At 37.9% G+C, this 17,095-nt stretch overlaps 1 protein-coding gene across 8 annotated transcripts in view; it reads left to right on the top strand.

Annotated features, from left to right (window-relative positions):
* The window catches only part of ITGA4 (integrin subunit alpha 4), a 90,090-nt gene extending 73,818 nt beyond the window's left edge, over positions 1 to 16,272 (top strand). For 3 of the 8 annotated variants that reach the window (XM_025273900.3, XM_006071950.4, XM_044932787.2), the window contains 10 exons: positions 1,944 to 2,039; positions 2,715 to 2,794; positions 3,191 to 3,280; positions 5,243 to 5,333; positions 10,525 to 10,632; positions 11,402 to 11,527; positions 12,515 to 12,634; positions 14,334 to 14,432; positions 14,806 to 14,925; positions 15,375 to 16,272. In XM_025273900.3, the coding sequence (XP_025129685.3) occupies positions 1,944 to 2,039; positions 2,715 to 2,794; positions 3,191 to 3,280; positions 5,243 to 5,333; positions 10,525 to 10,632; positions 11,402 to 11,527; positions 12,515 to 12,634; positions 14,334 to 14,432; positions 14,806 to 14,925; positions 15,375 to 15,473 (1,029 nt within the window). In that variant the 3' untranslated portion in view covers positions 15,474 to 16,272. Of the gene's footprint in view, positions 1 to 700; positions 864 to 1,943; positions 2,040 to 2,714; positions 2,795 to 3,190; positions 3,281 to 5,242; positions 5,334 to 10,524; positions 10,633 to 11,401; positions 11,528 to 12,514; positions 12,635 to 14,333; positions 14,433 to 14,805; positions 14,926 to 15,374 lie in introns of those variants that run through there. The other 5 variants (XM_025273893.3, XM_044932795.2, XM_044932792.2 and 2 more) reach the window with 5 other exon arrangements.
* Positions 16,273 to 17,095: the final 823 nt, after the last annotated feature.

The raw sequence follows: 17,095 nt of genomic DNA, 5'->3' as shown, positions 1-17,095 counted from the left end.
AGACATGACTGAGTGACTGAACAAGAAGAAGTATCAAAAGCTATAATAGCATGATATTACATATTTTACTTAATTTTTTAAAGAATTTAAATGGCATGAATAACTTTATCAGTTTGAGGTATAAATATTTAAGGTTTGAGGGTTAATATTCACACTTAGCACTCAGGTTTCCAGTGTTGTTACTTCCTCTGTGCTCCTAAACAAAATGGCAAGTTTCTTGGGATATGACTGAGATCAGGAGAGTCAGCTTCCTGCTTCCAAATGCTACTGTGGGATAGAAGTGACTGTCCAGTTATGCAAGCAGCTGCCAGGTGCCACTGCTTTCCTCCCTGGTACATCCTCACCTGCGGCTGTGATGCTGCTCCTCGTGGTCGGGTCTGGACGTGGGCAATACTGGTCTTCCATGCTGGGCTCCTGCAGATACTGCTCTGCATTTTAGGTTCACATATACTGTCTCAATCCCACAGAACTTCCAAAATGCTAGAACCAGTGTCAGATTCCAAAATACCAGCGTCATCCAGCTTGCACGCAAGTTTCTCTTTTCCTGAAGGAGTTTGGAGCATCTGGAAAGCTTTTTTTTTTTTTCCCTTTTTACCATTGTACCTTAATCCATTAATCCATTAATGAGGTATTAGTAATGTTGAATTTGAAAGAGCAATGTCTCAATCACTTTCTTCTTGGATATTTCTCTGCCTCTTAGAAAATTTACCCATCTCTCACCCAGAGACTTTCTTCACACTAACGGCATTTAGAAAGTCTTCTGACCTCTCACAGATATCTACTGCCCACTTCCACTAGAGCCTTGGGGACCCACCTGCAGTGGTGAGAGGAAAAACTCAGCTACTGAGGGAAACATGCACCTGTGAGTGTACATAAGTGTGTATTTCCCCAAACATTTGCATATATGTATCACCTCATGGGAAATAGATGGGGAAACAGTGTCAGACTTTATTTTTATGGGCTCCAAAATCACTATAGATGGTGACTGCAGCCATGAAATTAAAAGACGCTTACTCCTTGGAAGGAAAGCTATGACCAACCTAGATAGCATATTCAAAAGCAGAGACATTACTTTGCCAACAAAGTTTTGTCTAGTCAAGGCTATGGTTTTTCCTGTGGTCATGTATGGATGTGAGAGTTGGACTGTGAAGAAGGCTGAGCACCGAAGAATTGATGCTTTTGAACTGTGGTGTTGGAGAAGACTCTTGAGAGTCCCTTGGACTGCAAGGAGATCCAACCAGTCCATTCTGAAGGAGATCAGCCCTGGGATTTCTTTGGAAGGAATGATGCTAAAGCTGAAACTCCAGTACTTTGGCCACCTCATGCGAAGAGTTGACTCATTGGAAAAGACTCTGATGCTGGGAGGGACTGGGGGCAGGAGGAGAAGGGGACGACAGAGGATGAGATGGCTGGATGGCATCACTGACTTGGTGGATGTGAGTCTGAGTGAACTCCGGGAGTTGGTGATGGACAGGGAGGCCTGGCGTGCTGTGATTCATGGGGTTGCAAATAGTTGGACACGACTGAGCAACTGATCTGATCTGATCATCGTGATTACAGTGTTTATAATTAAATACCTTTATCACATTCTCATATCCCAGACAGAAGAGGGCCAATGAAATGCAGACCTTAGGAATTCCTTGCTTAATAATTTTCCAAGGAACCCTGAGTTAAATAGTGAACACAGAAACATGGCTGAAAGCTATAAGTCCAGGAATTATTCTCTGGAGATTTTATGTGAACTTTAGACTAACTATATACTTATACACACATGTTTATGTAATTTAATTCCTCCTGATTTATTCCAAAATTAAATAGAAAATAGTCTTCCAAGGAAGTACATTCTCTGGGGATGATTTTCTTTTCAAAACCCATCCTTAAACATATGTGACAGACTTCTTGTCCCCTTCTACCTAAACCAGTTGTATCATTTTTCCTTTTAGGAAGAGAAACAAATAAACTGTGAAGTAACAGACAGCTCCAGCATAGTGAGACTTGACTGCAGGGTTGGTTATATATATGTAGATCATCTATCAAAGGTAAGCATTTATAGTTTTTGTTACTCACAGGAATATAAACTATTTTCTGTTTTCTGTAGCTGTGCTGCATACAAATAATTTGTTGTTATTATTACTATTTACTAAGTAAGTAGCTAAGTGAAGTCAAACCAAAACTAACTGGGTTTGAGATCTTTGAGATTTTTCTATTCTTGGCAATGTTCATTGTTTAAAAAAATAAGAAAATAAAAAAGCGGGGGCACCTGTTTATGTCAGGATGGGCATGTGAATGCTCAATCAGAATTCTGCTCCCCAGTCTCACACTTCCCAACACTCCCCGCCAGCCCACCCCAGGTGATTCTATCTGCCAGGCATGTTACCTCTGCTACACAAAAAGGTGTTTCTGGCAAGAGTCCACACTCAGGTTGTTAAAGCATCTCGAGTTTTTGTCGTTCTGGACCTGCCTCTCTTTACATTCAGAGGAGGCTTTGTCTCTGTACGTCACTTGTGGGAATGCTGCCGCTTTAACATTGCCACAGACCCCACAGCTGGCCCGCACCTCTGTCTTGAGGGGTAGCCTGTGCTTCTAGAACAGCATCTCAAAGCTGCATTTCACAGATTGTAAACAATAAGAAAAACTAAAATTCAGATTGTAAAAAAAAAAAAAAATGTTTTTGATTATTTTTAAAATGGGCGTTCCCTGTCTGTGTTTTTCAGACAGATGTTAGCTTTCTTCTGGATGCCAGCTCACTCAGCAGAGCAGACGAGGATCTCAACATCACAGTACATGCCGCCTGGTACTTTTCATTCTGAGAAAACAACTGTGTTAGATGAACCCCTCACTCTTGGGGAGAGAAACGGGGGTCACTTTAGGGGAAACAAGGGCTATGTTCCATCATCTGCAGGAGAAAACTTCTCTTATGTGATCCGTTAAAACAAAAAACCTTCTAACCTAAACCTTTATAGCATAGAGATAAATAGCAAAATAGCAGCGTAGATAATGACAGCAAGTTTCTGCCAGCTCTGACATAAAATTTTTTTACTGTTACATCTGCTTTTATTCTAACTCTTCAAAAAGCATATTTTAAACCAACCTCCAAGTACATTAGGTATACATGGGTGTGATTAGTTCTCTCTGATGAGAATTTTCGTGCTGACTGGATTCTAAGAGTCTCTTCTGTTTGCTCCTGTAGTGAGAATGAAGGGGAAACAGGCGATGTGAAGCGTAATAAGGTGACTATAACGATACCTCTTAAGTATGAAGTCATGCTAACAGTTCATGGGTGAGTAGACATGAAAGCCTCCTGTAAAATTCTGAGCTGATTTTGAGTTCTGTTGCTTCTTAAATTATTGGTCAAAAACAGGGTTAAGGTTTCTTATGAAAAGAGCATGCGCTGTTTCTTTTAACAACCTCGGTGTTGCAGCCCATTGCTTAGCTGTTTGTGATTTTATCTCACTCCGTAGTCATCACTGAGACCACCTTATATTAATGTCCTGGTGGAGAAGATTTCTTCCTGGAAGAGTCCACCAAACCTCCAGCAGGCCACATTTGGCCTTTTTAGCTATACACTGCACAGGCCAGGGCCCAGAGTGCTGGCGTGCACTTTGTAAGGCTCTGCCCAGTGGCCATGGCAAGTGTGAGGTTTAGAGAAGTGAAAGCTTGGCCACGTCACTCTTGTCCCAGCCCTGCACCTACCTGTGTGGCAGCTGAACTGACACAGGCGAGCTGGCTCCCTTGTCCACTCTCTACAGCTGTGAGTTACAGAGTTCCTCCCCTACAGCCCCAGGGCCAGCATTCACTGACTCCTCACAACCTTAGTAATTCTTGGAATGGACCCTTCTCTGATTCAGGAAGGAGATGTGAGGAGAAAGAATTTTTAAAATAGCATTGAGAAAATCTTTTATGACTTTACTGGAAAATATTAAGCTGATTAATCTTAGTTTAAGGCAACATTCTTAAAGCAATAGATGATATGAGATACAGAATGAATAGATGGGCTTTTCTAGTTGCTCTAAATGTAAATCGCCTCCAGTCATTTTTAACCAGCCATAATGCTGGCACACAGGTATATAAAAATAAAACCATGGAACCGAATCTCCAGTTAGATAAAACAAGCAGGGGGAAAAGGAAGCCCTTTGAAGACGGGACTGAGGAGCAGAGAGAAGCCGATGCCATCTTTCTTGGATTCGAATGCGTATCTCGCCTCCTTGATTTTGTTACGATGAGTGTGTCGTCCCAGTTTTCCATTAAACATATCTTGTTATTTTGAGCAACGAATGCTCTGCAGCTATGAAGCTGCCTCAATCTACAGCATTTGGATATATCTCTCTGCTGTGAAAAAGAGCCTCTAACATATTACCTCATGCATGTGTGCTAAGTCGCTTCTATCATGTCCAACTCTTTGCGACCCCATGGACTGTAACCTGCTAGGCTCCTCTGTCCATAGGATTCTCCAGGCAAGAACACTGGAGTGGGTTGCCATACCCTCCTCCAGGGGACCTTCCCGACCCAGGGTTCAAACCCACATCTCCTACAGCTCCTGTGCTGCAGGCAGATTCTTTACTGCTGAGCCACCAAGAAGCCCATATTACCTCATATTAGCTGCCAAATATGCACAACTTGGGGAATCGGGGTTTCCCTAGAAAAATTCTTTGAACTTCATTACCAACCATGCATATGTCTCATCTCAGGTAAAAAAGTGACAACCTTGTATTTTAACAAAAACTTGCCCTACTTATTGGTGTTTGAATTGTTCCCCAGACTTGGGGTTCATTACAAATAGCCAGCAGGAATTGGTGGATGGTGAGAAGTAATTAAAAAATCTGTCAGATACATTGAAGTATAAGTGGATATTGGAGCCTGAGGGCAAAGCTAAGAATTTATCTCATATTTTTCAAGTTTGCATGAATTGTTTGAGGGCTGAGAGAGCAGGAACGGTCACTAGAGTGAGCTGGCAGTGTTGGGAAGGAAATAGAGGATATTGGTGGGAAGAGAAATTGTCACCCAAACTAGAGCCCACAGCTTTCCACTAGTGCCACCTGGGAAATTCATTACACTTTCACAAAAATTCTTAACAAGAAAGTGTTCTTACCTTTATCAAAAGTATTCCTTGGTACTTAGAGGCATCTGTACTCTGAATTTTATCATATTTAAGAGATATGCTATATTCAGACTATAGAGAAAGGTTTTTCAAGTGCCTCATCAAGTAAGACAGTTGAATTAAATCTGAATTCTTTTCTGTCAGGTTTGTAAGTCCAGCTTCATTTATGTATGGACCAAAGGAGGAAGATGAGTTTGAAATGTGCACGACAGAGAAAATGAACTTCACTTTCCATGTAAGATGACTGTGTTCATATTTTGTATTCATATTGTGAAAGAACTGTTACTGAGGCACTGGTCCAGAGGACATCATATGCGTGTGATGTCCCTCAGGTTCGGGAGGCCACAGCTGGCTGAGGGCAGGGAGAGAGCTACTTCAAGGCTCATGCCCTCGCTTCACGGGCCCCTTCTCTCCCATTCATCCTGTCCCTGTTACTGAGCCCACGCTCCTTATAGTACAAGTGGGAACAGAGGTGATGCCTGAAATAGGCAAAGTTATGGGAGGAGCTGACTATGGTTGAGATACATGCAGAAATCAGAATAGGTCAAGAGGAAGGCATCTTTTGGTGCCAATCAGTGAAACTTGGTCCAAGCTTTATACAAATCCTAACATTACCAAGCGAAGATTTTATCTCCGCATCTCCACTTAATGTCCACTTGGTTAGCCTTACAGGCCATTGGTATATGCCTCTGTGACAACTGATGTATCATTTAGTAAATCTTTTTAAAAGTAGAGAATATTGTCATCATCCAGAAGTATTAACATACTAATATATAAGCTATAAACAATTTTTTACTGGCAAACTGAAATTTTTGTTACAGCATGGATGTTGATAATGAGCAAATAATTGGCGACAATGTCCAAAAAAATATTTTTTCAATCAAAAGCACTACTCAGACATTCTCAGAGCTATATAAAAATCTATAGAATGTGAGTGAGTCTGGATTAGGTACATTATGATAATTGTAAGGCCGTGCTTTTTAAAATGTGTTGTCAGAATCACTTAAGATGTTTATCCAAAACGCAAACTCCTGGGCCTCTGCCCCAAATCTGTGGAAGAAGGGTGACCTCAGAATGCTCTTGAGTCTATACTCAGGTTATTGTATTGTTATACTAGAATACACTAGTATTGGGGAAATGTAGTCTTCTACTTTTAAGTCCCCAAGAAGGCTCTTGTCACAGTCCAATGGGGGTCTGTGTTCTGATAAACAGAAATTGAGTTGGACTCTAGAAGGCCTATTTATTTACAAATAATAGTTTAAAAGTATTTTCTAGTTAAATTACAGTGGAGGGACTGGGCCTAGAGATGCTTTCAGTCTGTAGGCTTGATGAGTTCAAGCATGAAGATGTTCTCGGAAGTCTAAATGTGTTAGATGAACACGAATAAAGTATACTGCAGGAGAGCTTGGTGATTTGCTGGCATCAGGAAGACCTTGTCTAAAGGTCTGGGTAGTGCTGGGCCCCATGGCTGACACTGCCTTTTACAGCTGCCCTGTGCTTCCAAGACTGGCAGTTACCACCTGTCCCAAAGCCAGGCATACTCCCGCTTAATCTGTGTGTCTGCATTCAGAATATTATTGCAAGACTTTGAGCCATGGTGTTTCATTTAGATTTTATAGCACATCTCTTTCCTAACTTACTGTGTTGGTTTTATAGTTTTCAGGAGGCAGTTCAGTTTAGTTCAGTTGCTCAGTTGTGTTGGACTCTTTGCGACCCCACAGACTGTAGCACACCAGGCTTCCCTGTACATCACCAACTGTTGCAGCTTACTCAAATTCATCACTGAGTTGGTGATGCCATCCAACCATCTCATCCTCTGTCTTCTACTTCTCCTCCTGACTTCAATCATTCCCAGCATCAGTGTCATTTCCAATGAGTCAGTTCTTCACATCAGGTGGCCAAAGTATTAAGAGTTTCAGCTTCAGTGACATCAGTCCTTCCAATGACTATTCAGGACTGATTTCCTTTAGGATTGACTGGTTTGATCTCCTTGCAGTCCAAGGGATTCTCAAGAGTCTTCTCCAACACCACAGTTCAAAACCATCAATTCTTTGGCACTCAGCTTTCTTTATAGTCCAACTCTCACATCCATACATGACTACTGGAAAAACCATAGCTTTGACTAGATGGACCTTTGTTGTCAAAGTAATGTCTCTGCTTTTGAATATGCTGGTCTAGGTTGGTCATAGCTTTTCTTCCAAGGAGCAAGCATCTTTTAATTTCATGGCTGCAGTCACCATCTGCAGTGATTTTGGAGCCCAAGAAAATAAAGTCTCTCACTGTTTCCATTGTTTCCTCATCTATTTGCCATGAAGTAATGGGACTGGAGGCCATGATCTGTTTTGTGAATGTTGAGTTTAAGCCAACTTTTCACTCTCTTCTTTCACTTTCATCAAGAGGCTCTTTAGTGTTTTGCTTTTTGCCATAAGGGTGGTGTTATCTGCATATATGAGCTTATTGATATTTCTCCCAGCAATCTTGATTCCTGTTTGTGCTTCATCCAGCCTGCCATTTCACCTGATGTACTCTGCATATAAGTTAAATAAGCAGGGTGACAATATACAGTCTTGATGTACTCCTTTCCCAATTTGGAACCAGACTGTTGTTCCATGTCCAATTCTAACTGTTGCTTCTTGATCTGCATACAGATTTCTCAGGAGGTAGGTCAGGTGGTCTACTATTCCCATCTCTTTCAGAATTTTCCACAGTTTGTTGTGATCCACACAGTCAAAGGCTTTCAGTTCAGTTCAGTTGCTCAGTCATGTCCAACTCTGCGACCCCATGAACTGCAGCACACCAGGCCTCTCTGTCCATCACCAGCTCCCGGAGTTTACCCAAACTCATGTCCATTGAGTCAGTGATGCCATCTAACCATCTCATCCTCTGTTGTTCCCTTCTCCTCCTGCCTTCAATCTTTCCCAACATCAAGGTCTTTTCAAATGAGTCAGCTGTTCGCATTAGGTGGCCAAAATATTGGAGTTTCAGCTTTAACATCAGTCCTTCCAATGAACACACAGGACTGATCTCCTTTAGGGTGGACTGGTTGGATCTTCAGTCCAAGGGACTCTCAAGAGTCTTCTCCAACACCATAGTTCAAAAGCATCAATTCTTTGGTACTCAGCTTTCTTTATAGTCCAATTCTCATATCCATACATGACTACTGGAAAAACCATAGCCTTGACTAGATGGACCTTTGTTGATAAAGTAATGTCTCTGCTTTTTAATATGCTGTCTAGGTTGGTCATAACTTTCCTTCCAAGGAGTAAGCGTCTTTTAATTTCATGCCTGCAATCACCATCTGCAGTGATTTTGGAGCCCCCCCCAAATAAAGTCAGCCACTGTTTGCCCATCTATTTGGGAAGTGAAGTGATGGGACCATATGCCATGATCTTAGTTTTCTGAATGTTGAGCTTTAAGCCAACTTTTCACTCTCCTCTTTCATTTTCATCAAGAGGCTCTTTAGTTCTTCTTCACTTTCTGCCATAAGGGTGGTGTCATCTGCATATCTGAGGTTATTGATATTTCTCCCAGCAATCTTGATTCAGCTTGTGCTTCCTCCAGCCCAGCATTTCTCATGATGTGCTCTGCATATAAGTTAAATAAGCAGGATGACAATATACAGCCTTGATGTACTCCTTTTCCTATTTGGAACCAGTCTGTTGTTCCATGTCATAGTCAATAAAGCAGATGTTTTTCTGGAAGTCTCTTGTTTTTTGATGTTCCAATGGATGTTGGAAATTTGATCTCTGGTTCCTCTGACTTTTCCAAATCCAACTTAAACATCTGGAAGTTCATGGTTTACATACTGTTGAAGCCTGGCTTGGAGAATTTTGAGCATTACTTTACTAGCATGTGAAATGAGTGCAATTGTGTGGTAGTATGAACATTCTTTGGTATTGCCTTTCTTTGGGCTTGGAATGAAAACTGACCTTTTCCAGTCCTGTGGCCACTGCTGAGTTTTCCAAATCTGCTGGCATATTGAGGGCAGCACTTTCACAGCATCATCTTTTAGGTTTTGATATAGCTCAACTGGAATTCCATCACCTCCACTAGCTTTGTTCGTAGTGATGATTCCTAAGGCCCACTTGACTTCACCAGGATGTCTGGCTCTAGGTGAATGATCACACCATCGTGGTTATCTGGGTCGTGAAGATCTTTTTTGTATAGTTTTTCTGTGTATTCTTGCCACCTCTTCTTAATATCTTTTGCTTCTGTTAGGTCCATACTGTTTCTGTCCTTTATTGTGCCCATCTTTGCATGAAATGTTCCCTTGTTATCTCTAATTTTCTTAAAGAGATCTGTAATCTTTCCCGTTCTATTATTTTCCTCTATTTCTTTGCATTGATCACTATTTTGGCTCAATTTTCTTCTTCAGGGTTCTGCAATCCCCAGATTTATCAATGTCAATGATAAATTGTTTTATCAAGAATTTGATATTTGTATTTATATTATATGATATTTATATATCATGTTATCAAATATTATCAAATAACTAAGATATATATATATTTGATATTTGATATTTATATTTAACATGGTCAAGAACCATGACATTTATCATTTATCAAGAAATATCTTCCCTTTATGCATATTATTAAATACCTGTTTTATTTTTTCTAAAACCTAATTAAACCTACTCTTTTCTAATTTTCTGAGTTCTCCCGCATTATAATTACCCTGAACTTAAATATATTTTTACTCATTGCTGATGATTATTCTCTCAGCACAGAGTGACTTTATGAAAACAACATATTATTTAGAATTAGAATACCTAGGTTTTGGTCCCACTTCTTGCCATTTTTTGACTGTCATCTTGGATACAACAATAATCCCTCTTAGCATCTTCCTGAGTTGGAAGTGTTAGCCCACCTCATGAAGTAGTTATAAGGAGAATTGATCACATTTTTTTAGATCAGTAATGTGCCAGGTACAGTCTTGAACAACAGAGATTTGAACTGCACTGGTCCACTTAAATGTGGATTTTTTTCAATAGTAAATTCTATAGTTTAGAACCAACCGTTGGTTGGTTGAATCTATGACTACAGAGAAATCATGTATACAGAGGGCTGACTATAATTTATACTTGGAGTTTCAACTGCACTGAGGCTCAGTGACCCTAACCCCCTGAACTGTATATTATCAATGTCTTTTTCTTCAGACTATTTCTGCAATAAACCATCAGTGCAAACGTTTTGTTCTAATCACCAAAAGGAAAGGGCTAGGAATAATAACCAGTTATATTATTAGCAAACATTTTAAAGTTCTGATAGTGGATATTCTATCTCCCTTTGCTGTGCAGGTGCCAGCTACAAACCCCCACCCTTATAAATGTTGCATGAAATACGCGGGTTCACCTGAGAAGCTCATTGGTATCTGTACTTTTATAAAACGTGTTTTTTGAGTGTTTAAAACTTTTTCCTTATCAGGTCATCAACACCGGCCAAAGCATGGCTCCAAATATTGGTGTAGAAATAATGATACCAAATTCTTTTAGTCCCCGAACTGATAAGTTGTTCAACGTTTTGGATGTCCAGGTAAAAATGGTGTTCCATCCTTTCTTCTAAGTCATATTGCTAAAATGGAGGTTTGTTACCTTACTTCAGTCACACTTGGTCTCAGCTATGAATTCACCATGCATTTGTTTTGTACACTTTGATTATTGCATTACAACTGTGTGATTACAGTGGAATCTCTACATGTGAAGATAACAAAATTATGCTCTATCTTTTGGTAGATGTTCTTTGATCGGATTCTCCATAAAGCTTGGGACCAATGTTGAAAAATCAGTACTTCAGCCTTTTATTATCAAATAACTACTAAGAATCAATATTCTTATGTTGATTCTATCTGAATTATTTTTACCTTCCCAGTTTTAAGACAAGCAATCAGCAAATAAATCCACTCAGTAGATTTGAGAGGTAATCCTTAAAAATCCTACTTGAATTCCAGATTGAGATGGAAGGGCAGGCTGCTGTAACACCTTACTGTGGGTCTAGAGCCAAAGACATGTTCAGTTTCATGCTAATGTTCAGTTTTCATACTGCCCTAATTTTTTTAAGGTTAAGGCCCTTTGATCAATTTAGGACTATATCAAGCCTCTAAAATTTTTCTCAGTTTTATTGCATTTTTTTAACCACAAAGATTTAACCTCTCCCAAATCTGTCAAAAATATTTTCACATTATTTTAGAAGTATTTTATATATTTCTGAAAAGGTAAGCTGTGAAAGGTACGTTTTAAAGCCATGTAGCTGTTGTTCTTGCCAATATACTGGGTAAGAGTTTTCTTGCTTTCTGTCTTTGTAGACTACTGCTGGAGAATGCCATTTTAAGAATTATCAAAGAAAGTGTGCATTGGACCAGAAAAAAGGCACAATGGAGACCCTCAAAGATATATTCAGATTTCTGTCAAAGACTGATAAGAGGCTCCTGGTAAGTTTAAGTGTTTTGCTTTCCAACGTCCAGGACTGAAACACTTAAAATCATGGACCAAGAGGTTTGAACTATCAGCTGAGTATAGGAGAGAAGCCAGGTCAGGCAATGTTCTTGTGTTGTGAGGAGCAGGCATGATTGGAGAGCTGAGATACACCCAGGGTTAAATACATACTATATACTGCTGCTGCTGCAGCTAAGTTGCTTCAGTCGTGTCCAACTCTGTGCAACCCCATAGACGGCAGCCCACCAGGCTCCTCCGTCCCTGGGATTCTCCAGGCAAGAACACTGGAGTGGGTTGCCGTTTCCTTCTCCAATGCATGAAAGTGAAAAGTGAAAGTGAAGTTGCTCAGTCATGTCCAACTCTTAGCGACCCCATGGACTGCAGCCCACCAGGCTCCTCCATCCATGGGATTTTCCAGGCGAGAGTACTGGAGTGGGGTGCCATTGCCTTCTCCTATACCATACTAGTCATTATTTATTTAAGTGCCCAATTCATGCTAACCAGACATTTGTGCCAGACCCTTTAGGTGGTTGGTCAAGATGTTGTTCTCAGCTGAACAAACTCTGGTTGCATGAAATTTCCACTCTTTTTCATTTTAGTGACTATATGGGGGCGGGGGGGGGGGGGGGCGGACAAGGAAACCCTCCAAAGGATCCAAGTTTGATCATAGAACATGTAACTAAGCAAATACTCTCATGTGTCTTTTTCTATCCCAGAATATTTTCATAAAAATAATGAAACATATAATACAGTTCGAATACTTGTTTTTGTTATAATTTACTATAAATATTTGTGTTTTCTTTGAAGCAAGATCATTTTTAAGTGCCACTAATGAAAGCATATCCTTAATTCCATGTTTATAGCAAGATAAATTTTTGCAAAAGCCAGAAATGAGAGCAGATCTTGAATTCCATGTAAAATATTTTAGCCATCTTTTCTAAAATGTTGAAATTTTAACATAGCTCTTTTGTATTCTTTTTAAGTACTGCATGAAAGCTGATCCATATTGCTTAAATATCTCATGCCATTTTGGGAAAATGGACAGTGGAAAAGAAGCCAGTGTTCACATTCAGTTGGAAGGTCGGCCATCCATTTTAGAAATGGTAAGTCTATGATACAGTGGCAACTTTGTGGATAAGATTTCAGACAGACCTTACAAACACAACCATCTTATACAGGTAGGATGGTAAGTAAGGAGGCATTCAACAAATTAAGAAGGTATGATTCAATCGACTGTAAAATCTGGAATGAAATTCTAAAACTGTTCCCATTTATCACTTCAAAATACACTGTCTAAATGACATGGTTTTAGTAACTAAACAGATAACGTAGACTATAAAATAGACTATAATTAAGAGATTTTAGAAAGCATGTCCAACTATTTATGACTGTCACTCAAATCAGTTAGCTGCCTTAACATTTCATATATCCTTAAAGTTATTTACAAATTATGCTAAAAGACCTACTATTGTATATAGTATACATTTACTAAAAATTAAGACTTCCATAAAATCTAAAACATCAAAATTTAACAAAACACATACAAGAACACAAACACACTTTTAAGGACATGAACTTTGAAGGCTTGAATTAAAAATTACCTAAATACATGTTAGACTTCTTCCTGGAAAGGAGTGTGTATATTTATGAGAAGTACTTTGAGATACAATTTTCTTATCTGATCAATATGGGTAATAGATCTTTTTCAGAGTTGTTCAGATGAGATGATCTTTATAAAGAACTTAGTACATAGCACATAATAAGCCAAAGGAAAGGACAGCGATCATGTTCTGTTAAGAGGAGAAGTTGAAATTACCACAAGGTGGTTAAGAGGAAGACACATCAGACAGGGAAATATGAGCACTCCATTTTAGTTGTAAGTTATTTAGACTTTTGCAGTCTGCCTTCTTACTCTCCAAGTTCAGTGTTCTCACCAGTGGGCGCCAGTGGCATTTTGGACCAAATACTTCTTTGTTGCCAGGGGCCGTCCTGTGCTAGTAGGATGCTTATCAGAATAGCTGGCCTCTACCCGCTAAATGCTAAGCACCCCCTCCCCATGCCTGCCAGACGGAAATGGCTCCAGACATAAATGACCATCCTCCAGGGTACAGAATCATCCCTGGTGAAAAGCACTGCTCCAGCTTAAGTACATAATTTATTTTTAGCTCTAAAATTCTGCATGTTCTCTCCAAAATGTTAAATAACCTTTACACAGTAGTTTTAACTTTTGCAGGTCATAGACTTCTATAAGAATTTGATCAAAGAATATAGTCTCATCTACCCTAATAAACGCACATATGAAAAAAAAAATCTCAATTTTGAATAAAATTTCAAAGGGCCTTAGAGTTTGTGAAGGCCATCTACAGATGTCTAAGCCCTGAATTCTTGGTTATGAAGTCCCTCTCTCTGTTAGATAGTAAAACTGAGTTCATCCAGTGATTTTATTTTTGAATGCTATAAATATTTGTACCAGATTTTTTCATTATAGCATTTGGTATACTATCTGTATTAGTATACCAAATGCTATAAGAAAAGCCCAAATAAAATTAATTTGAGGAAATGTTTACCAAACAAAGAAAGTCTTCCCTAATGAAAAAATATACTAATAACTATCAAATAATATTTAAATATTAATTAATACAAAGGACATGCCTTTGGAACTAAAGGAAGCATTGCATTGCAATTAAATACAAATGGTGAAATAAGTTGGAGAAGATAAATTGTGAAAACTTTTAGTTTCTCATGATCATTACCTGCTATATGTTTTCATGAAATAAAACTATGTCTCTTTTCTTTAAACAGGATGAGACTAAAGCACTGAAGTTTGAAATAAGAGCAACAGCTTTTCCGGAGCCAAATCCCAAAGTTATTGAACTAAAGAAGGATGAGAATGTTGCACATGTAAGATTACCTTTTTAACTGAAACATAAAAATTATGGGAAAAAAATATTGCTAGGGTGTTTGGTCAGGAAAACCACAGAGAACCTAAAATACTTAACTGGGGAGCGGTATTTTCTACAACTGGCAGGAAGGAATGACACAGCTCTTTCAGAAGGTGATTTTGGTAGAATGAATTAGAGGAAGAACCACAGACACGGCACATTACACTCCCTGTTTCTGGTAAACATTTACCAATGTTTCCTATGGTAGTGTTAGAACAGAGAGAGAATGGGAAAGAATATTTTAAATACTGTTGGGGAAAATAGAGGGGCTTCAGAGGAAATAGAGGCCAGTTTTTTAAATGGTGGTTCTTTCTTTTGGTTAATTTATGTAGGTTCTCCTTGAAGGACTACATCATCAAAGACCCAGACGCCATTTCACTATAATGATTATTTCAAGTAGCTTGCTACTTGGACTTATTTTACTTTTCTTCATGTCTTATGTTATGTGGAAGGTAAGCCTTTAATAATTACCAATGTTGAACCACTCAAAATTCTATTCTTGAGTTTTCTCAAAGCCAACTTGTGACTCCCACATTACTAGATTTAAGTATTTCAGTATTTTTAATGTTAACTTTAAATTCCTAAGTGGACTGATATTTAACAGTACTGATCACATGTTTCTCGTAACTTCAGTACCAAAGTCTTTCTAGAAAAATATGCTTTCTTAAAGATAACTGATTTTCAATGAATATTCAATATAACAGAAGTTTTGACAGACTTTCTAAAAAAGCACTTGGAAAGCACTGCACATTTATATGCTGAATTTCAGAAACCCTATAGTAACAACAATACAAGGCTGTATCTCCCAAACTAATTTTTACTGACTACAATTGTCATTGACTGTTTAGACATTTAATATGTTCATAACTATACAGCAGTGATCATACAATGTTATTTTCAGCTTGGCTTCTTCAAAAGACAGTACCAATCTATCCTACAAGAAGAAAACAGAAGAGACAGTTGGAGTTACATTAACAGTAAAAGTGATAAAGACGATTGAAGACTTATGTCAAGTTAACAGAACAACTCAGGTTACAATATATTAAAAAAAAACATTTTAGATATTGTTTACAAGAAACTTGTAAACAGACTTAAAGACTTACAGACTTCATGTACTTCTTTTAATAATGACCATGTGACATATTATGTCTTCAGCATTGCTTGGACTTTTCAACTCCATTATCTTTGGATATATTACAGCATTACCTTTGGAGTTATTTTCTCTCAGACAATAATCTTGCAGCTCTTAAATGGATATAAAAACACTAAAGCATCAAGAGAAGTAATCCCTAGAAGATATCTTGAAAGTGCTTCTGAATTAAAATTATGTGGAGGAAGTAAACAACTCATCTGGAGAAGACTTAGACTTTTAGTATCATTCCTTTAAAAGAAATACTATTCACCATATGTGTTTGCTTTGGTAAAATTAATTCCACCCAGTAGGCAATGACTCATTCCTAATAGCTCTTTGAGAATTGTTTGGAATATGTTCTCTAGAAATATTTAGCAGAAGTTTTCAACAAGCTGTCACCAAATTTTCTAATGAATAGAAAAGAACCACTATCATTTTGAAACAGATATCTTTAAAGACACTGATTTGTCATCTATTTCCTATGAACTTTGATCAGCAAGCAGTCTATGAATATTATGGCCTGATGAACAAAATTCAGACTGAACTTATACACTGGTTTGAGTTTAAAAGGGTGATTTCTGGATAATTATTGTTTATACAGCCATGTATTTTTTTCTTTCTGTACATATATATATACATAATAAATTTCTAAAAGAACATATATTTATATAGGTGTAAATCCAATAAGTCTTTCTGTAACACAATTTTATCAAGGTAAAGGTACTGAAGAGTAAATTTTAAAAATCCATCTTTAGTCAAATTTTTTGTTTATAACAACACGTGTGCACATATAAATAGACCAATGTTTGAGCTTTATTCTGATAACGTTTAGAGATTTGTTTCAAATATTTAAGTTTTCATATCTACTTAGAATTATATATGATTTAAGGTGTGAGCTATGGAATCACCTTTTTCACTCTGAATTGAAATGCTACTTTTATATTTGTTGAAAAGCAATAAATAAATGCATCTGTGTATTTAAAAAAAAAAAAACAAAAAACAAAAAAAAACAATACTTAGAATTCTAATTTATATTCTAAAACAGATTGAATGTTGCACTTTAGCTGATATTAGAAATATAAATACACTGATATATGTAAAATATGAAAACTGTACCTCACTAATTTTTTAAAAATCAGAGCCTTCCCAAGATGATGTTGGGGACAAATATTTCATACAAATTAGATACTGTTTAAAATGCAGACTGTTAAAATTCAGCAAATAGGTAAATTCTTGTTTGGATGTTATTCTTTTCTCCTCAAGTATAAGTATGAAATGTGCTTTCACCAGTACTATAAGGGCATTCTCTTCTGCATGGAACTAGAAAACAAAATTCACAAATTTAACTGTGAATTGAAAAATGTAGATTTAGCTTGGATAAAAATATGACCTGAAAATTTCCATGTTTTAGTGATAAGCAAAATATTTTATGTTTTTTGTTGATCTTACATACTTTTATAATGAAGTAGTTTCTTTCTGGGTCTAAAATA

Source organism: Bubalus bubalis, chromosome 2, assembly GCF_019923935.1.
Source record: "Bubalus bubalis isolate 160015118507 breed Murrah chromosome 2, NDDB_SH_1, whole genome shotgun sequence".
NCBI classification, from domain to species: domain Eukaryota; kingdom Metazoa; phylum Chordata; class Mammalia; order Artiodactyla; family Bovidae; genus Bubalus; species Bubalus bubalis.
The sequence above is the reverse complement of the archived record's forward strand: the minus strand, read 5'-3'. Positions and strand labels throughout refer to the sequence as shown.